Genomic DNA, 13,304 nt, shown 5'->3' on the forward strand with positions numbered 1-13,304 from the left:
GACCGCCCTGATGGCTTCCGTCTACTCCACTTCCCCAACGGTGCTTCGTAAGGCAATATGTTTTTTGAAACTTTGCATAAGAGATGTTGTCTTTCGAGGGGGCGTGTGGCTTGCTTCGCGGGCTGCTAGGCCATGACTGTTCTGCACCTCCTGGTTTCTTAGGTTGAGTGGGTGGGTTGGGTACCTTTGGTGTGGTACCGGAGGGTCCCCAGTTGGGGGTCCTTCGTCCTCTACACCGCGACAGATGCTCCTTGTTTCTGGTAGTGTCGGGTGGGGGAGTCTGGGTTTCTCTTGTTTGAAAGTTTGATTCATTTTGTTTATGTTCGGCTCATGCATACAGGCAGTGCGTTATGTTACGTATGGTCTCTTATACAGATCCCTTGCTTTATTCAACATCTTTCCAGAACCCAATGGCGTCCGGTGAGGCATAGCTCCTTGGGGACTTTACAGTGGTCTCCTGGATTGTTCGAGGATTACTAAAGAAGGTGAAACGGGGGGCTGTCTTGCGACAGGCAAAGAGATATGGGGCAGATATCCTGCTTCTGCAAGAGACCCACATGCTGGGCACGAACGTTCCGTGCCTTGCTCGGTTTGGCTTCTATTACATCTACCATGCGGGTTTCACGAGGGGTTCCAGAGGGGTGGCTGTCCTTATACACCGCAGAGTCCAGTTTCAATATATAGCACATAGAGCAGACCCTGGAGGCCGGTTCCTTTTCGTCACTGGCAAGGTACATGGCGAGCAGGTCACCATAGGGAGTATCTATGCTCCTCCACCTCTAGGCGCCACCTTCATAGACAATTTATTGGAGGTCTGGGGATTCCTTCCGACTGGCTTGACCCTGATGGGGAAGCGATTGGAATGACACGATGGGACCCTCCGATAGACAGCGCACCTTAGATACCCCTATACCTCAGGGTCCAACTAAGCTGCATACCTTAGTGTCGACACTAGACTGGGCTGACATATGTCGCGAACTCCACCCTACAGAACATGATTACACATATCTGTCTGCGGCCCACGGATCACAGTCTCGGTTCGACTATTTTTTTGTTCCGCGGGTATTTCTCCACAGATTCTCCCAGGTGCAACACAGGCCGCGAGGTCTGTCCGACCACTCCCCAGGCACATTGCGCTTCCACACGTGCTCACGGAGGCCCCCATTCAGCTGGCGCATGTCTCCTTGGCACCTCCGTTGTCCGGCTTATCAGGACATGCTCAACGCAGCGATCACTACATATCTCGCCGACAATGGCCCATCTGCCCCCTCAAACACTACCTTTTGGGAGGCTCTTAAACCGACCGTGAGGGGTTCCAACATTAGCTACCGCACACAGGAGAAACGGAAGCGCCGCGAGCAACTCGCCACCCTAGAAGAGCACCAGATGTCCATATCTGCCCAACTCAGTGCTAATCCCTGCTTCGTCCTTCGCCGGAACTTGCTTCTAGCGCAGCAAGAACTACGTCAACACCTCCTGGATGAAGCCAAGGAGATTTGGGAGGCATCTCAACATCGAATATATCAGTGGGGGGACAAGTCAAGCAAAATGCTGCATAGACTGTGCCAGCAGATGGCGCCCTGGCCGTCACGCCTGCGATTCAGGGCTTAGACGGGTCGATGTACACGTCGCCGGCAGAGGTGGCGGACGAATTTGCGCGGCACTTCACCACCCTGTATGCCCGCAAAGAGCAGATATCTGCCGAGTTCATTGCGGAGTTCCTCTGGGACATTCCGCCTCGTCGGCTCCCTGATTCAGTGCGAGAGAACCTGGAGGCGCCCATTACAATAGAGGAGTTGTCTGGTGCCCTTGGTGCGATCCAGCCGGGCCGCGCCCCGGGTCCCAACGGGTTCCCCATGGAATTCCTTCGGTCCCATATGACCCTACTGGGGCCTCACTTGTTGGCAACTATCGTGGATGCAACCGACCGGGAGAGTCTGCCAGAGGACTGGCGGAACGCGGACATAGAGCTATTTCCTAAACCTGGCAGACACCCTGAAGACCCGTCTTCCTATCGCCCCATCTCTCTTAATAATTTCGAACCCAAATTGTTGGGGAAGGTCTTAGCCGACTGCCTTCGCGGGTGCATCACCGACCTGATCCACCCCGACCAGTCGGGCTTTATGCCACAGAGGGCTATGAGACATAACATCAGGCGCATTCATAATGCCGTTGCTGCAGCCCCTACGTTGGGCCGCCCTATTATTGGCCGATATTGACAAGGCATTCGACTCCTTAAGCTGGGTCTATGTTTTCCAACTACTTGAAGCCGTCAATCTCGGGCCTCGATTCCTGACCTATGTTTGCTTGCTGTATACGAATTTGACAGCGTCCGTTTTGCCGGATACCGCTCCCGCCCATTTCCGATCCGGAGAGGTACCCACCAGGGCTGCCCGCTCTCTCCATTGTTTTTCGCTCTGGCGGCCTGGGTGAGGGGCGATCCGGTGTTCCGGGGGTTCGATTGGTCCCGCTCGCGGTCAGATCGTATAGCTTTATACGCTGATGATGCCCTATTTTTTATGACTGACACGTGGTACTCAGGGCCCCGTATCCTGGAGATCCTCCGAGTGTTTGGTAGCACCACCGGCCTCCACACGAATCCCGCTAAGTCCATTCTCTTCCCGGTGTGTGGGCACTAGGGCCGTGAATCGTGGGCTGTGCAGCTGTCCAGGGCCACGGATGGATTCAAATATCTGGGGATCTACATTTCCCCAAAATCTCGTGGGCACATAATATTTCCCCGTTAAGGGTTAGTCTAAAAAACGAAACGGCGGTGTGGTCTGCCCTCCCGCTGTCCCACTATGGGCGATCAGCCATTTTTAAGATGGTGTCTTTGCCTCGGATATTGTATCGCCTCCAAAATTTCCCGTACCCTATCCCCCGCGCTTGGTTCGCGCAGGTGAATGCAATTCAAAATAACTTCCTATGGGGAGGCGGGGCTGTTCGGGTGGCGCTTCGTACCTGCTTACAGTCATCGTACTGTGGAGGGATCGCGGCGGCTGACATCTACTCCTACTATGTTGCATCTCACATCCTTACGATTAATGAGCTATGGTACAATTCCCCCACAGACCCGGCGTATGCTATTGAACATGCCTGCATGGAGCAGGTTCCCCTTCTCCATTTATTATACAGTTATACGAAACTAGATCATCTACCGCCGGCTGGCAGACAAGCTATACTGCTGTGGCGGGCTAAGACCAGGCAGATGGGATGGAAGGGGGAATGACTCGACAGACCCCCCTGTAGCGGGGTACAAGCCTCAAGTCTGCTACTGCATTGAAGGGATTTCGAGGATGGGACCTGGTGGGGATCTCGAATCTAGGGGATGTAATGAAAGGTGTCACACTAAAATCTTTTCAACAATTACAATCAGATTTCAGCCTCCACAAGTCACAATTTTACAAATACCTGCAGCTCTGACATGCGCTCTCCCCTCAGATCCGCCATTTGGAAACCCTCCCTGAGTTCCAGTCTTTGGAGGGCCGTTTATTAATGGGGGACCTCGGATTACATAAAATTAGACAGATTTATCAGACACTGACGACACACCCCCCCACTACTCTAGACAAGACCCGACAGGCCTGGCAGGAAGATATTCCCGACCTAACGGACGATGACTGGACTGAGGCGATAGCCAGCCCCAGGGGCGCAGCTGTCTCCACACGCTATAGGCTCATCCAGTTCAAATATCTGCATCGAGTGTATTATACTTTGGTTCGTCTGTGGCGGATGGGGGTCATTCAGTCCCCTGTATGCTTGCGGTGCGTCTGTGAGGAGGGGTCCTTCTTCCATACCGTGTGGACTTGCACGGCCCTGCAGCCCTTTTGGAATAGAGTCCGGTCATGTTTCAGCGAGATGTTGGGGTGGGTGCTCCCATTATATCCCCGGTTGTTTCTACTACATTCCACAGACGACATTGGGGGGAATCGCTATAAACAGCATCTACTGTTTCTTGCCCTTACTATTGCCAAGAGGGACCTAGCGCAGTGTTGGAGGGCATCCTCTCCTCCGACCATGGGTAAATGGAAGGCTGCACTGGATCGGTGTATGGGTGCTGAGATTGCTGTCTTTGTGGCTCGGGGCTGCCCTCGGAAACACCGCAAGATTTGGGCACAATGGGCGACGTGTTGGGGAATTGACTTGCCCCCTCTCCCAGAGGAAGATTCGTAAAAGATATCCCTGGCCACCGCCCTCCAATACTCCGAACTATGTTGTTTGCCTATATCACAGCCTTATCGGACTGAATATTGGGACTCTGGTGTATTACGTACTATATTTTGGGATCTGACCACTGTCTGTATATTGCTTATATTGCTTGTATTTTTAGTTTACCTGCATGTTTGGCAGGGGATGTATATTTTGATGGAAATAGGGGTCATCGCATATGCGTTCCAACTGATTTTGTATGCCATTGTGGGGCTTTCGCCCGATATATTGCAAAATGACCAAATAAAATTTGTTGTTAAAAAAAAAAGTGGAGATTGAGTTCGGAGTTAGGTCCCTCACTGTGTTGCTATACCATTTATGACTGTTCTGCGACAACTTGATTTCTGGACGCATTGATTAAAAGAAGCACATCTAAAATCATGCTAAGACGCGTTCAAATCCGAAATCAAACATTTATACTGTGCAACTGATAACACTACTACTTGTGTGCAATTCTATATGTTTTGGCTTATGAAAAGGCCAGAGGAGGGGTTCTTTTATGCATCATGCAAAGTCTTGTTTGTGTAATAAACAGAAGTATAACAGTACACACTTGGCAAAAAACATAAACATACCAAATCCTCTCTCTGTTGAAAGGCAACTTCTTCCGACATAATTTTTCGAAGTGACACTTTTTGCGTCCGAGTGTTCCAGTGGTCCATAAAGGGTAAGTCCCCTGAAACCCCATGCTGATGAGCAGACGCGCACATGGTCTCTGAAGCCACGAGATCAGGAGCAGAGCTGGCACTATCTGTGTAATGAGGGAAGCGTGGCAGTGTTTCATCATCGGTGCAGAACTGCTCATCTGCAAGAAACAGAATAATAATACTATAATCAGATAGACTGTAGTCAATCGAATACTAGAATTTAGGAAAACGTGCTCATTTATCAAGTCCGCTGATGACCTCACCGATGCCCATGAATCAGGCCACATCCTCCAATATGCAAGCTAGCAGAGCAACAGAACAGGTGTTGGGTGATCCCTGAAACATATTCCAGGAGCAGAGCAGCCAGGAATACCGCTTAACCAACTGAAAGGCAGACTAAATACACCATTGAATACAGTACGCTCCGAAACTATCTTGACAGGAGCATCAGTTAGGAGCTATATGGCTAGAAACCTTGCCAGCCATGTACTTGCACTCTGTTTGTACCTGGTGATTGCCATAACAATCCTAAGTTGGATGAGTTGCGGCAAAGCACCCCGAGCTGAAACTTTCAGTGTAAAGAGTTCACTTCTAGGACTAACAACCTCCTACTGCTTCACCACTACGCAATAACATAGGGTATGCCAGAAGAATGCATAACTCTCCTAAAATATAGTTTAGATCCATAACTGAATACAATCAAAGTGAAATTCATAACCAGCAGTCATCGTGAGAGAACTGCGGACCACTTCAGAGGAGATTTATAAACTGTGTATTTTCTACTCAAGCGCTGGTGGTGAGAGTAATGTGGGTCAGCACGAGCTGGGAGCACTGTCTGTGGTGGCATGCAACAAATAACAAGCATTGAAAATGCAATAGGTCTCGCCTTTGATTAAGTTAAAGCCATTTGCTTTGCTATAGAATACCATTAGCAAAGCAAATGGCTTTAACTTAATGAAAGGCGAGACCTAGTGCATTTTTAATGCTTGTTTAAAAGTGACGCGGCATGGCAGCATGAAGGACAGGGAAGCAATGGAGAGGGTCGGAGAGAAGCACCAAAAAAAGGGGCTTTAGTGGGGCAGGTTCAATGGGCAAGGACAGAAACAGACAGGGAGTGAAGAATATATAAAGAAAGCCCAGAAGGAGGAAGCAATGAATAGGGTGTAGGGAGGAGAAAGCATCACTGTGAATGAGGGACGTAAAAAGCAGCTCACAAGAAACAAAAAAGCAAGTGGGGAAGGCAGAAGCAACATGGGTGGAATAAAGAGTAGCTCACAGGGCAGAGAGCAAGTGGGGGGCAACATGGAGTGCTTGAGAAGGGGTTAGCAATTTAGTGAGGAGGAAATTGCATATGGAGAGATGCTGAAAACACAGCATCTTGTGGAGTTTATAGAAAAAATTAGTTCCCTTAATGTGAGCAGAGGAAGGATACAAGTTAGCCAATCAAAAGGATGCTAAACAAGATATCCTTCAGGGGAGATACAAACAAAAGAAGAGAAAGATAAGCCATTGAATAAGAAGCATGCAAATTAAAATTACAAAAAGTCTACCAATGGTAAGCAGCTGGCGGGCTTCAAGCCAACTGTAAGATTTTGGTATGGTCTACAAGAGGCTTTCGCCTACCAGGGGTGAGACCTAAAAAGAGCTCTTGCATATTCACATGATGTCATTGCCACAATGCGGCTTACTTAGATTTGGCCCCCCCCCCCCGAGAGGTAATAATTATGCTAACAATTTTAAACCTCGAGAAACTGCACCATACTCTAGTAGTCACAGAATTCTGGCATGTAATCAGCTGTGATACAGCTGACTCAGGTGATCAACTTGCAATGTGCAGCCGGTATATATTCACTGGACAGAAGGCCCTTGGTAAATAATTTGTCACAGGGTGAATCAGAAGGGTACTGACTCAGCGGGATCGCTTCTGGGACTCCTGGATTATATGGTTTAGGGTCTACGTTTAGCATGTGCGAACCTGCTGACACGTAGAGGAGCGCATGGCGAACACTCCATCCAGGCCATGTAACATTCTCCCTCCATCCTTGCTACAACTAATAGTGTTTAAATACTGTTCTGGAGTACCAGCACGTGTTCATCCCCCAACTCGGGGAGTAAACAATCTGGTTTAACAGGATCACCCTCAAAACATGCAAAGGGGGAGAGAATTTTTTTATTAAAAGGTGGTGAAGGATAGGGGGAGGAGACAAACTGGGTTTCGCCCTGGAACCTAGCTGAGCAAAGGCCAGTCTTGATACATGTGACTCCGGAGGTGGTTTGCGGTTCACAGGAACGAGAGGGCAGGGCTCAAATACTTATGCGGAAAAGTCCCTGATGTTGGGGAAATTCGCAGGAAGCGAATATTAAAAGCGTACCCTTATCGTCCGTTGATACTGAAGTCTTTTGTCATTACTATACAATCTGTGACTGCGATACAATAATTAAAACTCTACAATTACTTCTAGTCTGGGGCACCGTGCATCCCCGGGATTCCTAGATCCACCTGTGTTCAGAGCCCCTTTAATTTCTTCTTCCCCGCTCACCTCCCACTACTCAAGCAATCGCGCCATGTCTGCATCATTATAGTCTCGGATGTTCTTCTTTTTGCATCGCTGAGTCTCGGAGGCAAAGGCCTGCAAAAAGACGGCGGACACACAGAGCAGAAAAGGGAATGCTTGATGAGCAGACATCTTCCAGAGTGGAATAACGGGAGCTACAGACCCGAGAGCCTCGATAGGCTAGGAAGACCTTACGACAGCGGAAGTAAGTATTCATAGGCTGCAGCAAGACCTGGCCTCTCATATGCTGTATTAGACCCCTCACCAAAGTGAGGAGTTTGGTAATAGGCTGGAGAAGAAGGCGGGATTTGTAGTCCATTCTAAAATAAAAGCTGTGTGGCCACGTCATACTGCAGATTGATCTCTTTGGTGCCCCCGTGGGATATATGCCCTCTTCTTCGCTTCCTGACAAGTTTTGGTGCCGAGACTGATACAAGGCTGTCAGTGTGTCTTTCTTCTATGTTAAACTTAGAATGAAAACAAGCGCGGTGCCGAAAGTGAAAGAGGACCGCGCTGCAGCCAGAGCATGGGGATCTCTTGTCTTTATGGGGCCATGTGTTTCTAATTAAAAACACAAGGCCCCATAAAGATAAGAAAGTGCTTTGCGACAGCAGCAAAGCAGGCGACCCAGTCCCGCTTGGAGGCCAAAGGGCGTCAACCCAAAAAGCTAATTTCCAATGGCACGCCACCGTTTAGCAAAAACGGTGACGCCAGCCAATGGAAATGAGGGGCGGGGCTTAAAGCCCTTTTCTGAAAATCCTCCTTCACAATAAATCTCGCAGAGGCAAGCAAGGCTTTGCGCTGCAACGCCACGCGAGATCTAAAAAGCTATACGATGCCCAGATGGAAAAAAAACGCAAGTCAAGAAAAATGAGAAACAGGTCAAGATGGTGAAATGTATTAGCAGGAAAGTCTCGCTGCATACAGAAGAGGAACATGCCCACGTCACTAAAGAAGGCTTATAGACCAAGTGAAGGGATTCAGACGGAAAACTGTACCCCACAAGAACGTCTTTTAACAGTGCATAATTAGGCAACTCAGTAGCTGGGGAATGGCACAGTTTTGAGAAAACAGGTGGTTATGCCAACAGACATAACTAGAACAACAACAAAGCTAGAGTTAGATAAAGAATAACACAATGCAATTACTCCGATGCATGGTGATATGCAGATAATGGGTGTTCCATTCACAGTACTACATAAATAGAACCAGGAAAGGTGTCAATTGACACAACATTCTTAACGAGTGAGTTTTGACACTAGATCTTGAAGAAATGTAGAACCTTGCACTCCCCCAGAATGCACTGCTTACCCTGTTAGGGAGTTACATTTGGTGTGGCAGTGCAATTAAGTATGCACCTCAGTTAATGTGAAAAAAAGTGAGTTACTTACACATCCCACAAATGACTCATGTTCGAGAACTAGGAAGTACTCTTTACGTTTTCATCATGGGACTTTGTTTGATATTCATAAACATTAAAGTACAATACAGGTCACAACTTATGCTAATAGGGGTGTAAACTTCAAGAATAGTTGACAGAAAAGCTATAGCAAGCTTTAAACAAAATGCATACGTATGTTTGGACTACAGAGGTGTGAGTTCTGCAGTCAATGCAGTTATGCTGGATAACAATATGCACCAAACATCGGGTGGTCGCACTGTAGCTTTCAGAGATTAAGACATGTCTGATGCAAGCAGCAGTTGCTATTCGTGGAATGAGCCCGAGTTTGCCTTAAATACAGATGTCAGGGTATTGCTAACGTGCCGAAATGCAGAAAGCTGTACATTCAGTCATGGATTGTTTGGAAGAAGCCAAACCTAGCATGCCAAGGCATCTGTCAGAGAGGTCATCCATGAAGTAAGAGGACAATGTATTCTTTTTTTGTTTTTTGTTGCTATTCAAGACATTTTTTTTTCAAAATTATTTTTATTATTGAGTGGACAAACAAAAGAAAATGATTACATAATACACTTATTTATCCAATAAGTTCTACGTGGTAAAATAAAATCTTGGTGCAATATCGATAAAGTACTAGACAGCTTGGGTCCAATCAGATAATTGATAAATAAATACATTGATAAAATACTAGTGTCATGTGCCTAAAGTGCTAACTGTTGCAGGATCAAGAATACAATGCAATCGTAGCCTTGGTTCTGCATGTCTCTTTTGTAATCTTCATAAGATATCTCATGAGAAAAATGTCAAAGCTGGTATGTTGTCTCTTGATGCTGTTGAAGTCTCTGGGTCACAGAGCTTCGCTGAATGTGTCTTTGACGAATAAAATGTGTTTACAGAAAAGAATACAATGCAATCGTAAAGTGCTATAGTCATGCTGCAAACAAATGCTAGAAGTGGAAACACAGAACATCTGGGAAATATAGGAACAGCATGAACATTGATTCACAATACATCAATAAAGTGCTAGTGCAATAGGCATAAATTGCATCAATAAAGTGCTAGTACAAAAGGTATAAAGTGCTAACAATGCCACATCAGGCATTAAAAAAAAAAGAAAAAACAGTAGTAAGGTGCCCTTTATTCAAAGGGATTGAATCTTCTTCAGTTCACCTACTGCTTCCACAATGGGTTACATTTATAACACTTTCAGAGTATAAATATCCATGACTAATCTACATTGTTAACAAATCCTGCCCAGATGGTTATAAATCTCCGAAGAGACCACATCCGTTTGGCATATGCTTCTTCCCACATATATGTCTTGCTCATCTTCGCTTCACTGTCGTATTGTTTTCAGCAGTGCATGATGGATATAGCAGTTTTTTAAGTTGCCAATCGTAAATATGTGGGGTGAAACGCCATTGGTTGAAAGTAAGGGGTGGAGTCACGATCATTTAATTTAAAGAGGGGGAAGTCAGTATCACGTTTTGGCGGGCTGTTTCTTCCAGAGAAGAACTCGTGTGAAATAGACTTGATTGTTAACAGCTATTCAGGTATGTGAGAGAACGAGGTTGTTTCACGCTCATATTGCGTTCTGAGAGGGAGACGTCAATGGAAATACGAGGGTTTTTACATCTGGGTGGTTACCTGTCATCAGTAAAGTTGAAAGATGTTGGGCAGGGAAGTAGTGCAGAGGCTGGATCAGGCAATGTTGCTGTTGGAATGTAATTATGTTAGAAGGAAAAATGCTGCATTGGGTTGATATTTAAGATTACACTCTATATGTATAAACAGTGTAAAACAGTATTCATAAAATAATCACGATTTTAACACTTATGTTATTTCACTCGCAGTTAACCCCTGAGAAAGGGCCTATTACGGCCCAAAATGCATTGGGTAATAGAAGCTTTGAGTTTGGGATGTACGTTGCATTTTCCGCGTGCTCAGAAAAAGGCCCGGATAGGCATGTCTGAAGCATGAGAAGCTTTTTCAATGTCACTGCATCTTATGTGTGATTATACATGGAGAATAAACTCTACACATGAAATTCACTTGAAGTATTTTGGAATCTTTTCTTCAAAATTGGATTATCATCCAAGTTACAGTAAATGGTGAAGAAGGCTGTGCACCGGATTGGAGTGATAAACTCGCTCCTCCTCCTTTTTTTGGCCATCTTCGCTTGCCATTGCTGAAGCGACGGTGACTTATCGGATTTCCAATTTTGTAAAATTAGATACCTGGCTACTGCTATCGCTAATGAGCAAAAGTATTGTTGATATTTTGACAATTGTTGAACCTCAATTGAACAACCAAAAAGAGCTAGTTTGAAAGTGGGCATAATATAATTTGTTGCAGCTAAGGACTGGTTAATCCTATGAAACACATCTACCCAAAATTGATGTAAGCCGGAAGAATAGAGAAAATATGATTCCATGACCCTATCTCTTAGTCCCCACATCTGAAACAAAACTCAGTGGAGGTCGGAAAGATCTTATTCAATCTCTTAGGTGTATAGTAAGTTAGCCATCTTGATAAATAGGCTATTCTTTTATAATTGGCAGCTCTGGGCGCTTTATGGCCTGCTTCGCATAGAAGCTGCCATTCTTTTTTGCTAACACTACAGCCAGTTTCTTTTAATAATTTAGTAAAGAAGCTGTCAAACACTTTCTGTTGTCCCAGCTGCGATAGGCAATCATACCAATTACCGACTCCACTTAGGCCCTGAACATGGAGTTGGTTTAAGATGTTTGAAACTGTCATCAGTAACCACATAATTTGTTTTTAAGCACCTAGAAATTTGATTAAAACTAAATTCCAAGGCAGGATAACTATCCGCCCAACTGCTGGGATAAGATCTTACTAGTAATCAAATTGGAACTATTATAAAAATCACCCAGACATTCAAAGTCCGCCTCCTTCCATAATTACAACGTCCCCTGAGAAAGCTGGAAGCCAAAATCCTGACACTCATTAATTCTTGAATATAAATGATACCTAGGAATTCTATGTTTGCAGATGAATAAACAAAAATACAAATAATGGCAAAATAGACATTTTGACCATTGCAACCCGGCCAATTAAAGTTAGAGAGAGCATAATTTCCATAATGTAACCTAAAAAGGTGGTCGTAGTGTCTAGATACATATATACATAAGTACCTAATAGGCCTAGACATAGACTGTTGAGGAAAAAAAGACAACAAGACCGCTGGGGCATTAAACCACAGGACCTACGTCTTAGCTTGATTTAACCTATACCCGCCTAATCTTGTAAACTCTTCTACCTCAGCAAATGCATTTCGAATACTAGATGGTTCTGCAGCTAACTAAAGAATATCTGCTGCAAATAATTTCAACTTTGGCATGGCTACCATTGGGGACATTATTTGAAAATTATTATGGATCTTTATTACCAGAGGCTCTATAAAAAGTGCAAATAAAAGAGGGGACAGTGGGCACCCCTGTCTAGTCCTAAGCTGGATCTTAACTATACCTGCCAATTCTCTAGTGATCAAAATTGTGGCCTCAGAGCCTGCATACAATTCTTTTATCATCTTGACCAAACCCGCAGGCAGGCCATACTTGGTCAATATAAAAAACAAAGCCTGCCAGTCAACTTGGTCAAATGCATCACTGCATCAAGCATTAAAATCGCTGCTTTGACCTTGTTGACTGACAGGTAATCAACTGCTTGTGTCAAAAATGTGCACTGGATGGAATAGATCTATGACAAATAAAACCTGTCTGGTCCTTATGGACCACCTACTGTGCAACTGGAGTCAACCTTGCTGCCCATATTTTCATAATTTTTTTTATAATCTATATTTGGAAGACTTATGGGTCTATATGAAGCAGTAACTGTAGGATCCTTACCTTTCTCAGGAAAAAAGACCAAAACTGCTTCTTTAAAAGTTTTGGATATTGGTTCACCATTTTTTATCAAATTATACAGTTTAGTAAGAAAAGGTAAAAGCAAGGGTTCAAAACTCTTAAAAACCTCAACAAGAATACCGTCATTGCCTGTGGCTCTTGCATTAGCTATAGATTTTAATACGTTGCTGACTTCAGCTTGTGAAATAGGATTCTTGAGAGAGTCCTGAAGTGTCATGGAAACGGAGAGCATTTCAAGAGATGTAAAATAATGCATAAGTGATGTCTGTGAAATTTCCTGCGTCTCCCCATAGATCGTTTTTAAAATGACGGAAGAAAACCCCTGCAATTTCCTCTTTAGAATCTACAACTATATCAGAGAACGGATCTCTTATCTGCGTGACTGTACTTTGACTGTTCTGAATTTTAGTTGACCAGGCCTGACAGCGTCCTGTATGTTGACTCTCTTAGTAGAGTTTTTGTTTATAGGCTTTACTCCCCTTAATTACCTGAAGATTAAAAAATTGCCTAAGGTTATCTTTGGCTCCTACTAGGTCTGGAAAGAGGCCCACCTTTTGAGCTTCAGAAGTAGCTGTAATTAAGTTAAGAGTAGCTTGTAAAGGAA

At 45.1% G+C, this 13,304-nt stretch overlaps 1 protein-coding gene across 4 annotated transcripts in view; it reads right to left on the bottom strand.

Moving 5' to 3' along the window:
* The window catches only part of N4BP2 (NEDD4 binding protein 2), a 1,530,410-nt gene that overhangs the window by 555,806 nt on the left and 961,300 nt on the right, over positions 1-13,304 (bottom strand). For all 4 annotated transcript variants that reach the window (XM_085642232.1, XM_085642233.1, XM_085642234.1 and 1 more), the window contains one exon: positions 4,785-5,014. In XM_085642232.1, coding sequence (XP_085498358.1) covers positions 4,785-5,014 — 230 coding nt within the window. The remainder of the gene's footprint in view (positions 1-4,784; positions 5,015-13,304) is intronic.

The sequence above is a fragment of the Triturus cristatus genome, chromosome 2_2 (genome assembly GCF_964204655.1).
Source record: "Triturus cristatus chromosome 2_2, aTriCri1.1, whole genome shotgun sequence".
Classification (NCBI taxonomy): domain Eukaryota; kingdom Metazoa; phylum Chordata; class Amphibia; order Caudata; family Salamandridae; genus Triturus; species Triturus cristatus.